Source organism: Ranitomeya variabilis, chromosome 5 (genome assembly GCF_051348905.1).
Source record: "Ranitomeya variabilis isolate aRanVar5 chromosome 5, aRanVar5.hap1, whole genome shotgun sequence".
NCBI lineage: Eukaryota > Metazoa > Chordata > Amphibia > Anura > Dendrobatidae > Ranitomeya > Ranitomeya variabilis.
Genome location: NC_135236.1, coordinates 236,208,237 through 236,220,984, shown reverse-complemented (window position 1 = coordinate 236,220,984; position 12,748 = coordinate 236,208,237). Strand labels below are relative to the sequence as shown.

The window sequence follows — 12,748 nt, the reverse complement described above, 5'->3', positions numbered from 1 at the left end:
CATCAGATTTGTTATGGCTCATGCATCAATGATATCTCTAGTTCCTACCAATTTGCATGGTGATATATTGCAACCAGCCACAAACCGACTGCTTTCAATGTGTATAATAATAAATCCACTATAATGATCCTTCCTACTTACCTGAGTGATAGGAAAAGAAATCAGGCACCTTAGTAGTAAATAACCACACATCATAGGCAGCACTGACTGTGACATGACCAACCGTTCAGCTTAATATATGAAAATGAATAGAGAAAGAAAAATCTAACAAAGGCTTTTTATTCCTTTTCATTCTGAGCAGTCTAATAAAGCTTGACCTGTATAACAGCAAGCGACTATTTTTTTCCCCCTTGCTCTCTAATTTGGCTATTTCGTTCCATTACAATTAAAGTGATATCAGTACGGAATTTTTGCATGTAAAAAAAATGATAAATGGTCCAAGAGGTCTGGACCTTTCAATCAATTTAGTGCCTGTGCACTTTATTTTCCCGATCACGTCTTTTTAGTTCCTCTTTATAGCAGTAAGAACAGAAATTATCAGTCTCGGGACGTCCATAGAAAGAGCAGTTCTCCTTCTTACACCTGCTCTGGTGAAGTGAATATATTGGGCAGCCTGTACTTCTGCCTCTACTATTTTTGTCATTGTTCAACCATGTCTGCGGAGACTCCTCATCGGCATATTCTAAGCAATCTCTAATGTCTGTAGAGTTAAACCCATTTGTATATGTTTGAGATTTATGCTCTGTGGGTTTCTCATATGAGAGGGATTCTACTGTGTTCACTGTGCGTATGCTCGATAATCGAGCTGGACTATAGCTCTGTGAAGACAATGAACGATTCTGCTGAGGATATGTTGCACAAGTTTTCAAACAGCCTACTACTGGCTTATAAGGATCGTCTTGGAAGCTTGGTGACTTGGAGTTGACATCATGAAGATGAATAACACTTTGCCTTTGGACTGGTGGGGTATGGCTGTAATGGGCAGATACTGGCACGGGACCACATTTCTTAGCACCGTTGCTGGGCGAGGGAAAGGAAGCCGGGGTAGGACTGGATCGATCTTTTAATTTTAGAACTAGTTGTGTTGTATGGCTTTGAGGCAAGATTGGTGATGCCCTATCCTGAGGAGATGTTTCCAATTTCTCTTTGACAAACCCTTCCTGATCTAGCTTCCTACAGGATGACCCATTGAGGACAGCTTTCTTCTCAGCGTCCTTTCTTTTCTGTTCCTGCTCGGCATTAAATCGTTCCTGGGCACTGGTCAAGTAAAAACCAATCATCTCCTCGTGAAATTGATGCCGGTGACTGGTTAGAAGGAGTCCAGCAAAGATAAATTTGCGCTCCCCTTGCATGGCAGCTCTCAAAATATTAAGGCTGAGTTTAACATCTGTGCTATATTTCCAGGGGTCTGACTTATTATCTAATAGTGATCGGTTTGCTAGCTTATCAATGGGTGATATGCTAGCTTTATCAGTGGGTGATGGAGTGGTCTTCTCTGAAGGCGAGGTGCTAGCAGACTGTCCTGACTCCTCTTTGCTTCCTTTGCGAGATTTGGACTTCTTTACTTTTTCAGTGGAATCACCGTTTTTCCCATTGCCTGAATTTGCTCGGCTAATTTTGCCATGCACTAGGCCCCCAAGGCCTCCCATGTTCTTTTTCAATTTAATGCCCAGTGTTTTGCTGAGGCTCCCAAGCTTGTTTGCCACAGAGTCAGTTCTATTCTTTTCCTTTTCTTTCCTTTGTTTTTCTTTTTCCTTTTCTTTTCCATTTTTCCCATTGTTAACATTGGAATTACTGCAGACTGATTCACGGTCCGAGTCCACAGAGTCAGCAAGTGACTGGACGTCTTCTCCTGCAGAAGCTGTTGGAGATTCTGGTTGGGCCAACGGAGCCTAAAATAAAAGAGTATACATTAAATGACAATTGTGCAAAAATAAAGCTTGTAATGCATATGTGACCAATTGGGAATGGTCAAAGGGAGACTTTCCCCCTAAAAAAAAAAATTAACAAATTTTTATAATATCTCAATCGTCATTAAACATAAAAAATAGAAATCTTGCAATTATCACACTGGACATTGGGGCTTTTATAGATTTTACCTTCTTATTGGTTCAGGAAACAACACATGCATATAGCCACTGTGAGGAGCTGATCTGGTATGTCGATCCTATTGTTGTGTTTATTAGAGATTTGCTTGCTCAGCAGTTTAAGGTGCACAAATCTCTTCTGGAAAGTGTTCAGCCTCATGAATATCCAAGAAGTATTGTTTCTCCTTGCGGAGATTGACATGCTAAGCACGCCGAGATGAGGAGACTTAAAGCCGCAATGCTCCTCTGGGAAATATGCTAATTATGCAAATTGTCTCTTCAGGGAGGAAGAAAACCAGAACTCTAGTGCCACCTATTGGAAGGTAGCAATCCTACAACTCAATGTTGACCCTTTAACGAGCCTTGTCACATGACTTAGGCCTCTTTCACACTTCCGTTTTTTACAATCAGTCACAATCCATCAAAATATTGAAAAGACGGATTCATTGCAGATTGTAAAAAACGGATGCACTGGGTCCCTTTTTTGTGGTGGATCCATCGAGGCTATGTGCACACGTTGTGTATGCGTCTTCGCTGCATTTTTCCGCTGCGAAAACGTATACACAACACAACCCAGGTTAAAAATAATATAAAACATCGTGATATTCTTACCTTCCGGCGTCCCCCGCGGCCTTCCCGATGCTCGCGATGCTGCTGGCAGCTCCGTTCCCAGTAATGCATTGCGAGACAATGACCTGTGATGATGTAGCGGTCACCAGTGTCCTAAGATCTGACTTTCAACACATCAGGCCACATGTTGCTTGTGCTACTGTGAGAAGCTTGTATGACCTAAATGTGCTACCATGGCCTGCACAGTCTCTGGATTTGTCTCACGTGGAGCACATCTGACATCCTTGGTTGGTAATTGCAAAACATGGATGCACAAATCCTTTTGTCTCTTCATGTAATCCCACACTGATTTGATGACGTTGAAATCACGGCTCTGTAGGCCCCACATCATCACTTGCAGGACTCATTGTTCTTCTTTATGGTGAAGATAACTCTTAATGACAATGGCTGTATGTTTGGATGAAACATATCATGCTTACATCCCTTTGAATTCAGAAAACATCCAGCAGTTTCATCAGTTCAGAACTGGCAGCAATACATGGGACCCAATTACTCATCTACAGTTCAGAGAAGTTTGGCAAGAAGTGGTCTATATGGAAGAATTGTGCCCAAAAACCTTACCATCCACATGGAAATAAGGCCAAGCAACTCAACTATGCACAAAAACATAGGATCTGGGGTGCAGAAAAATGGCAGCAGGTACTCTGGACTGATGAATCAAAATGTTAAATGTTTGGCTTTAACAGAAAGCAGTTTGTTTACCAATCGGCTGGAAAGCGGTACAATAATGGGTGCCTGCAGGAAACATTGATGTATGGAGGATGCTCCTTGCAAGTTTTGGGCTGCATTTAAAAAAAAAACATAGTTGTGGATTTGTCGTGATTAATGGTGTCCTCAATGCTGAGAAATAAAAGGCAGATACATCAATCATACAATCCCATCAGAGAGGCTTCTGGTTGGCTGTATGTTTGGGGTTGAGGCTTTGCTGCAGACTGAAGTTGGAGCCAATATTATTAAGAACTATCTTCAGCATAAAGCAGAACAAGAAGCCGCCTCAGAACACTGAGCATTACATTATCAAATCTGTCTGGGATTACATGAAGAGACAGAAGAAGTTACACAAGTCAAAATCCAAAGTAGATCTGTGGTCAGTTCTCTAAGATGTTTAGAGCAACCTCCCTGCTGAGAACCTTCAAAAACTGTGTAAAAGTACTGAAAGAATTGTTTCTGTAATGTTGATTTGCATGCATATGGTGATCACATCAAATATTGACATGATTTTGACTTCTTTCGTTCATTCAGTTTTGTAAATGCGTGTTGTTGTCTACTGTATATATATATATATATATATATATATATATATATATATATACACATACACAGTAGATATATATTTATATTTATGTATAAGGTAACAGGATGACATATGAGATGCAATATCCAGATCGCATTAGTCTTTTGTACATTAAGTGCATTTTGTTATAAAAACACAAGTTATCCTAAGATTGCGTTCACACACAACAGTCATGCTGGGACAGTTTTTCCAGTCTCCCTGCACAATCATTTGATCTTGCAGCTGTTTCACCTACAAGACAATCATAATGGCAGCTCAATTTTTGCAGGAGAATCAAAATTAAGTGATTGTGCAGGGCAACAGTGGAAAGACTGCAATGACAGTGCTTTTGTGCTTAAAAGTTCCAGTATCACAGTTGTGAGTGAACACAGCCTAAGGCTGCTTTCACACATCAGTCTTTTGCCATCATTCTCAATCCGGCAAATTTTGAAAGAAACAGATCCGGCGAATGTTGCAGCTGGATCCTTTTTTTCTCATAGACTTGTATTAGCGACGGATTGTGATGGATGGCCTCACGTTTCATCCGTCGTTCGCCGGATCCGTTGAAAATTGTTTATCCGGCGGCCGGAGAAAACGGACATAGTAACGTTTTTTTGTGTCCGTTGAAAAAACGGACAGCGACGGATTTGTCGCCGTCTGTCGTTTGCTAGAATGGAAGCCTATGGCGCCGGATACGTCAAATGACTGAATCCGGCGACAGATTCCGTTTTTTTTAACTGAGCATGCGCCGATTTTTTTAGGATCCAATTAGCAGGATCAGCTAGTCGGATCCGGTGAAAAAATGGATCCGTCGCATCAGTTTTTCCCAATCTCCGACGGATCAGTTTTTTTCAACATTCGACGGATTGTGACTGATGGCAAAAGACTGATGTGTGAAAGTAGCCTTAGAGAAATAACTTAAAAGAGGATTAAAATAAGCAAATGAAAAATGTATTTTATTGATAACTAGAAATGGCGGAATCACATATCTTCCTTTTTGTCTGTTTTGAGAAGTATCCAGAGCTTGATGATGTATTGCAATGGCCACATAGTTTACGGTGCTATACGGCAGAACTGTAGCAACGCTGCCACCACTAGGAAGAAATAAAAATCTGCAAGTCTTACATGTTCTGCAATATTTCTTATAGATGTCGTATAACACATGAAACTAAGATATTAAAAAAATAAGATTCGGGGGTGCTAATCTTCCTTATAGGAGAAGACAGTCTCAGAGTAGTACTAAAGCTTCAGAGAATGGTAGCTCTGCAGAAACTGTTTGGGTAAGAATTCAAGGAGAGAACAAAAAAAACACTATTGTAGGTGTTTCCTATAGGCCACCTGGACAGACTGATGATATGAACTCTTCACATCTGATGTCTATGTTCTCAAAAAAGAACAACATAGGGCTCATGGAAGACTTTAACTAACCAGATATTTGGTTGGGAATATCTCTCAGGCAAAAGTAATGGGTCCAGAAAATTGTTATCTTCTCTTGTTGACAACTTTATCTTTCAAAAGGTAGAAGAGAAAACAAGAGGATCTTCAATCTTGGACCTAATTCTTATTAACAGGGGGTCTTGTAGTGGAAGAAAAGGTGGTTGGGGATTTAGAAGGCAGTGATCATGCTATCCTCAAATTTTGGATTTCAAGAGGAGGAAGACTAGCAAGGACTCAGACAGGCAGATTTTAATGGAGTCAGAAAGAGGGTAGGAAAGATCCAATCGCTAGATGTTCTAAATTACAGAAATGTCCGAGAAGGATGGGAGATTTTGCTAAATTCTCACTGCACAATCAGTGAAAATCCCAAAGATAAGGAAGAATTGGAAGCATTTAAATAGACCAGGATGGATGAATACAGAACTTTCTGACTTGTTAAAAAGTTAACAAAAAATGTTCAGTAACTGGAAAAGGTCTATTACATCCCATGATTCAACACTGACTAGCTGAATCCTAAGCACTATGTAGAAACAAGGAGGTAAATTTTCCCTGTATGAATCATAAGTCCCTGCAAAAGTCCCTGGGGGAGGAGGAAACAGCTGAGTCAAGAGTTGAAGAGGGGAATAATTTCTGCAGGGAATAGAGACTTCCTGTTTTATTAAAAGCAGAGCAGAGAAGAGAGACAAATTAGATGGTCAGAAAGGCAAAAACGAGCAATTGTAAGTACACAGTGCTATATAATATGACTGCAATATACTGTTATTACTATGCATTGCTTATACAGCGCTATCTTATTCCGAGGCTTTACATACATCATCATCGCTCTCCCCATGGGTCTCACAATCTAAATTCCCTATCAGTATGTCTGGAGTGTGGGTAGAAACCAGTGTACCTGGAGGAAACCCACGCAAACACGGGGAGAATATGTTGTCCTCGGTGGGATTTGAACCTGGGACCCCAGCGCTGCAAAGATGCAGTGCCAACCACTGAGCTGGAAGTACCAGGCGGTCATATGTTTTTTCCTCCTAATATAGGGATTAGGAGGATAAAACCTATGATTGCCTGGTACTTCCAGACCTTAGAAGTATAGATCTGTCATGGCGATTTTCCACGCACACAGACTGTGTGCGCGATATCGCAGCCAGGTGTCAGCCGATTCTGACAAATAGGAGTGCTTCTTTAACAAAGAGATACAGACACAGTGTATAAATCCCAGTGTGGATGCACATTTGAATGCGGAGAGCAGCACCTAGAAAGATGTAATTTTCTGCATATATTTGAACCTTGCACATGTGAATACAGCATAACACAAGAGATTGACTGATAAACAGGTGCTTCTCACTAAATTAGAATATCAAACAGTTAATTTATTTCAGTTCTTTAATATAAAAAGTGAAACTCATTATATGGAGTCATTACAGAGTGATCTATTGCATGCGTTTATTTCTGTTAATGTTGATTATGGCTTACAGCCAATGAAAACCCAAAAGTCATTATCTCAGTAAATTACAATACTTTATAACACCAGCTTGAAAAATGATTTTAAAATCCGAAATGTTTGCACCTTGGACCACTGAGCAACAGTCCAGTTCTTTTTCTCCTTGGCCCAGGTAAGACGCTTCTGGCATTGTCTATTGGTCATGAGTGGCTTGACACAAGGAATGCGACACTTGTAGCCCATGTCCTGGATACCTGTGTGTAGTTACTCTTGAAGCAATTACTACAGTAGCAGTCCACTCCTTGTGAATCTCCCCCCAATTTTTGAATGGTCTTTTCTTAACAATCCTTTTAAGGCTGTGGTTATCCCGGTTGCTTGTGCACCTTTTTCTACCACGCTTTTTCCTTCCACTCAACGTTCCATTAATATACTTGGATACAGCACTCTGAACAGCCAGCTTCTTTAGCAATGACCTTTTGTGGCTTACCCTCCTTGTGGAGTGTGTCAATGACTGCCCTCTGGACATCTGTCAAGTCAGCAGTCTTCCCCATGATGTGGAGCCTACTGAAACAGACTAAGGGACCTTTTTAAATGGTTAGGAAGCCTTTGCAGGTGTTTTTTTGTTAATTATTCTAATTACTGAGATAATGACTTTGGGGTTTTCATTGGCTGTAAGCCATAATCATCATCATTAACAGAAATAAACACTTGAAATAGATCACTGTTTGTAATGACTATATAATATGAGTTTCACTTTTTGTATTGAAGAAATGAAATAAATTTACTTTTTGATGATATTCTAATTTAGTGAGAAGCGCTTGTATTTAAAGAGGAATATAATGCTGTTTGAAAGGAATGCATGGCAAGCGTTCGAAGAGCTAAAGCCAGTAATGAAGTAAGGGTTGCAAGGAAGATCAAAAGCAGTAAAAGAATTTGAGGGGTATGTTAAAAGCAAAGAAAAGTCAAAGATGCTATAGGGTTTTACAGGATGAAAAGGGTTAGATGGTCAAAAATGATGTTAAGAAGGCCGAAATTTTAAATTCCTATTTTGCATCTGTGTTCTCTAAGAAAGCAATTGTAACATCAACTGATCTTCACGGTGCCATCGAAGGAATAAAAGAATCCACACTATCTATAAACAGAGAGATGGTGAGGGAACACTTAGCTAATTTAAATTAATTTAAATCTCCTGGTCCACATGAATTACATCTTAGGTACTAAAAGAGACAGCAGAGGAAATTGCAGAACCACTAGCCAGAACCTTTGAAAAATCATGGAAAACAGAAGTCCAAGAAGATTGGAGAAGGGCAAATGTTATCCCTATCTACAAAAAAAGAAAGAAAATGGAACCAGAAAAATTACAGGTCAGTGATCCTTACTTCTATACAAGGAAAGATCTTTGAACAAATTATTAAAAAGCATGCATGCAAGTACTTGGATAAGAATGCAGTAATTAACCAGAGCCAGCATGGGTTTGTAGCAAACAAGTGAAACCAGACTAAATTAAATTTCTTTTATGATGGAATCACTGACTGGGTGGATCAGGGAAATGCGGTAAATATAGAATATCAATTGCTTTGCGGAAGTAGAGATAAAGTATCTTATACTATCCTTATTGTAAAAATTACCAAGTATGGGATTGACAAAGCTACGGTTAGGTGGATTCACAACTGGCTCAGTGATCATACTCAAAAAGTGACTGTAAATGCTTGCACATACAATTGGAAGAGTGTTTCAAGTTGGGTACCCCAAAGCTCTGTCCTGGCCCCAGTGTTGTTCAACATTTTTATAAATGATCTAGATAAGGGAACTGAAGGTAAACTAATCAAATTTGCAGACGATGCAAAGCTATGAGGGATAGCAAAGACTAGAGAAGACAGAAAGGATTCAGAAGGATTTAGATAAGCTTGAACAATGGGCAGTGACTAATAGAATGGTATTTAACAGGGAGAAATGCAAGATTCTACATCTGGGCAAGAAAAACTAAAATTACATCTACAGAATGGGAGGAACAGAATTAAGTAACAGCAAGTGTGAAAAAGACTTGGGCTTGTTAATAGATCACAGACTGCACATGAGTCAACAGTGTGATGCAGCAGCCAAAAAAAAAGGCAAACAGTTTTAGGATGTATTAACCCCTTACTGACCTCGGACGGGATAGTACGTCCGAGGTCAGCTCCCCTGCTTTGAGGCAGGGCTCCGCGGTGAGCCCGCATCAAAGCCGGGACATGTCAGCTGTTTTGAACAGCTGACATGTGCCCGCAATAGCGGCGGGTGAAATCGCGATTCACCCGCCGCTATTAACTAGTTAAATGCCGCTGTCAAACGCAGACAGCGGCATTTAACTACCGCATCCGGCCGGGCGCCGGAAATGACGTCATCGTCGACCCCCGTCACATGATCGGGGGTCGGCGATGTGTCAGGACAGTAACCATAGAGGTCCTTGAGACCTCTATGGTTACTGATCGCCGGTAGCTGTGAGCGCCACCCTGTGGTCGGCGTTCACAGCACACCTGCAATTCTGCTGCATAGCAGCGAACATGAGATCGCTGCTATGTAGCAGAGGCGATCGTGCTGTGCCTGCTTCTAGCCTCCTATGGAGGCTATAGAAGCATGGCAAAAGTAAAAAAAAAAAAAAAAGTTAAAAAAAAATGTGAAAAAAATAAAAAAAAATATAAAAGTTTAAATCACCCCCCTTTCGCCCCATTCAAAATAAATCAATAAAAAAAAAAAAAATCAAATCTACACATATTTGGTATCGCTGCGTTCAGAATCGCCCGATCTATCAATAAAAAAAAAGCATTAACCTGATCGCTAAACGGCATAGCGGGAAAAAAATCCGAAACCCCAGAATTACGTTTTTTTGGTCGCCGTGACATTGCATTAAAATGCAATAACGGGCGATCAAAAGAACGTATCTGCACCAAAATGCTATCATTAAAAACGCCAGCTCGGCACGCAAAAAATAAGCCCTCAACCGACCCCAGATCATGAAAAATGGAGACGCTACGAGTATCGGAAAATGGCGCAATTGTTTTTTTGTTTTTTTTTTAGCAAAGTTTGGAATTTTTTTTCACCACTTAGGTAAAAAATAACCTAGTCATGTTAGGTGTCTATGAACTCGTAGTGACCTGGAGAATCATAATGGCAGGTCAGTTTTAGCATTTAGTGAACCTAGCAAAAAAGCCAAGCAAAAAACAAGTGTGGGATTGCGCTTTTTTTGCAATTTCACCGCACTTGGAATTTTTTTCCCGTTTTCTAGTACACGACATGGTAAAACCAATGATGTCGTTCAAAAGTACAACTCGTCCCGCAAAAAATACGGTAAGCCCTCACATGGCCAAATTGACGGAAAAATAAAAAAGTTATGGCTCTGGGAAGGAGGGGAGTGAAAAACGAACACGGAAAAACGAAAAATCCCAAGGTCATGAAGGGGTTAAGAGAAACATTGAGTCTAGATCATGTGAAGTAATAATCCCCCTCCTTTTTGGTCAGGACTCATCTGGAATACGGTGTTTAGTTTTGGGCACCGCATTTAAAAAAAAAGACATTGAAAAACTGGAGAAAGTTTAGAGGAGAGCTACCAGACCGGTGAGTGGATTGCAAAATAAGTCCTATGAGGAACGATTAAAGGATCTGGGAATCTGGTTTAGCTTGCAAAAAAGAAGGCTGAGAGGAGACTTAGGGCTTGTTCACACTTTGCAGATTTTGCTGCGGATTTTTCCGCAGCGGATTTGGAAATACCGCAGTGCAAAACCGCTGCGGTTTTCACTGCGGATTTTCCTGCGGTTTCTTCTGTGGATTCCTCTGCGGGTTTTCAACAGCACTTTCCTATTGGTGAATGTTGAAAACCGCTGCGGAATCCGCAGAAAGAAGAAGTGACATGCTCCTTCTTTTTTTCCGCAGCAATTCCGCGCGTTTTTTTCCGGGATTTTCCGCAATGTGGGCACAGCGGTTTTTGTTGTCCATAGGGTAACATTGTACTGTACCCTGCATGGAAAACCGCTGCGGATCCGCAGCAAAAACCGCAAAGTGTGAACATAGCCTTAATAGCTAAAAATAGTCTACAAAAATCTGAAGGGATGTCACAGTGTAGAGGGATCATCCTTATTCTCATTTGTACATGGAGACATGAGAAGCAATGGGGCGGCTGCGGGCCGCCATTTTTAGGTTGGGGGGGGGAGCAATATTTATGGCCCCTTACCAGGATGAGAATGCCAACCAGATATCTGCCTTAGCTTAGATAGCTGTCAAAAATAGGGGGGACCCACACTGTTTTTTTTTATTATTCAATTAAATAATTGAAAAATACGACGTTTTACGACGTTGGGACCCCTCCATTCTTGATAACGAGCTTTGCTGAAGCTAACTGCTGAGAGTTGCAGCCCACAGTAGTTACTTTTGCCTGGCTTGTTATCAAAAATACAGGGGAGCCCCATGTCAATTTTTTTATATTTAGTTATTTATTTCGCAGGCGGCGGCGGATGAATACTCCCATCAGCAGACGCCTGCTCTCGCTGTTAACAGTTGAATACAACTCTCAACATTGTCCCCTGCTATATACACACACAAACATACACAGTATGTCACAAAATGTGACTACACCCCTCACATTTTTGTAAATATTTCATTATATCTTTTCATGGGACAACACTGAAAATATGAAAAATTTTCTCACAATGTAAAGTAGTCAGTGGCATGGTTTGGGACTGCATGAGTGCTGCCAGCTGTGGGGAGATACAGTTCAATGAGGAAACTGTCAATGACAACATGTACTGTGACATACTGAAGCAGAACATGATACCCTCCCTTCGGAAACTGGACCGCAGGGCAGTACTCCAACATAAAGACCCCAAAACACACCTCCAAGACTACCAATGTTTTGCTAAAGAAACATCAGCCAGCTCCATTTCATGCATGAGTAGAAGAAGATTTCAGTGGCCACTAGTGAAGCTCTAGTGAACTCCTTGCACAAGAGAGTTAAGGTAGTACTTGAAAACAATGTTGGTCACACAAAATATTGACACTTTAGGCACAATTTGGCCATTTTCACTTCGGGATGTCCTCACTTTTGTTGCCAGTAGTTTAGACATTAATGACTATGTGCAGAGTTATTTAGTATCTTCAGTGCTGTCCCATGAAAAGATATAATAAAATAATTAAAATGTGAAGAGTGCACTCACTTTTGTGAAATTTATGTATATCCACACAATATATATATATATATATATATATATATATATATATATATATATATATATATATATATATAAACAGATTTTTGGATGTGAACAGCGAGGATTTACCCGTGTCTCGGAGGGTATGCGTATCCAGGTTACATTCATGTAGCTGTGCAGAAGGTTCAGTTTGGCCTCCAGGGATAAGATCAAACTGTAAAGTGAATATGAAAAGGACAGCAGAAAACATTACACGCTCACACAGATTACACAGTGTTTCAGTTAGGAAAGGAAAACATTTATCAATGTAAGAAATACACCATTTACTTAGATAGTAACCTAATAAATGACAATCAGCATTAGAATATTCTCCCTGAAAAAAAAATACTTTAGGCCTTATCCAGATTTGCAGACAAGAAAATAATGTGCTGATGCATTATTGGACTGTGTGTGTGTCCATGTTTACCATGATGTGTCATCTACTTGTATGATAAATAAAATATTTCTCTCTATACATTTTGAAGCTTCTTCTACCAAATAAACAGTAAAGATAGACAGCAATGGGATAACGTACAGATGGCATCCATCTTTTCCATTGCCAGTTTGTACAGGCGAGTTATCTGTAACTTAGATAAAAAACGGACTTGTCTCCGACACTTAATCTGCAAAACAACTGACATGTGAACAGCTCCATAGATTATAACGA

The 12,748-nt window shown here is 40.2% G+C and overlaps 1 protein-coding gene across 6 annotated transcripts in view; it reads right to left on the bottom strand.

Annotated features, from left to right (window-relative positions):
• Positions 1-263: 263 nt before the first annotated feature.
• Positions 264-12,748, bottom strand: part of OTUD7A (OTU deubiquitinase 7A) — a 314,106-nt gene continuing 301,621 nt past the window's right edge. For all 6 annotated transcript variants that reach the window (XM_077263911.1, XM_077263915.1, XM_077263913.1 and 3 more), the window contains 2 exons: positions 12,172-12,256; positions 264-1,892 (listed from right to left, as the gene is read on the bottom strand). In XM_077263911.1, the coding sequence (XP_077120026.1) occupies positions 465-1,892; positions 12,172-12,256 (1,513 nt within the window). In that variant the 3' untranslated portion in view covers positions 264-464. The remainder of the gene's footprint in view (positions 1,893-12,171; positions 12,257-12,748) is intronic.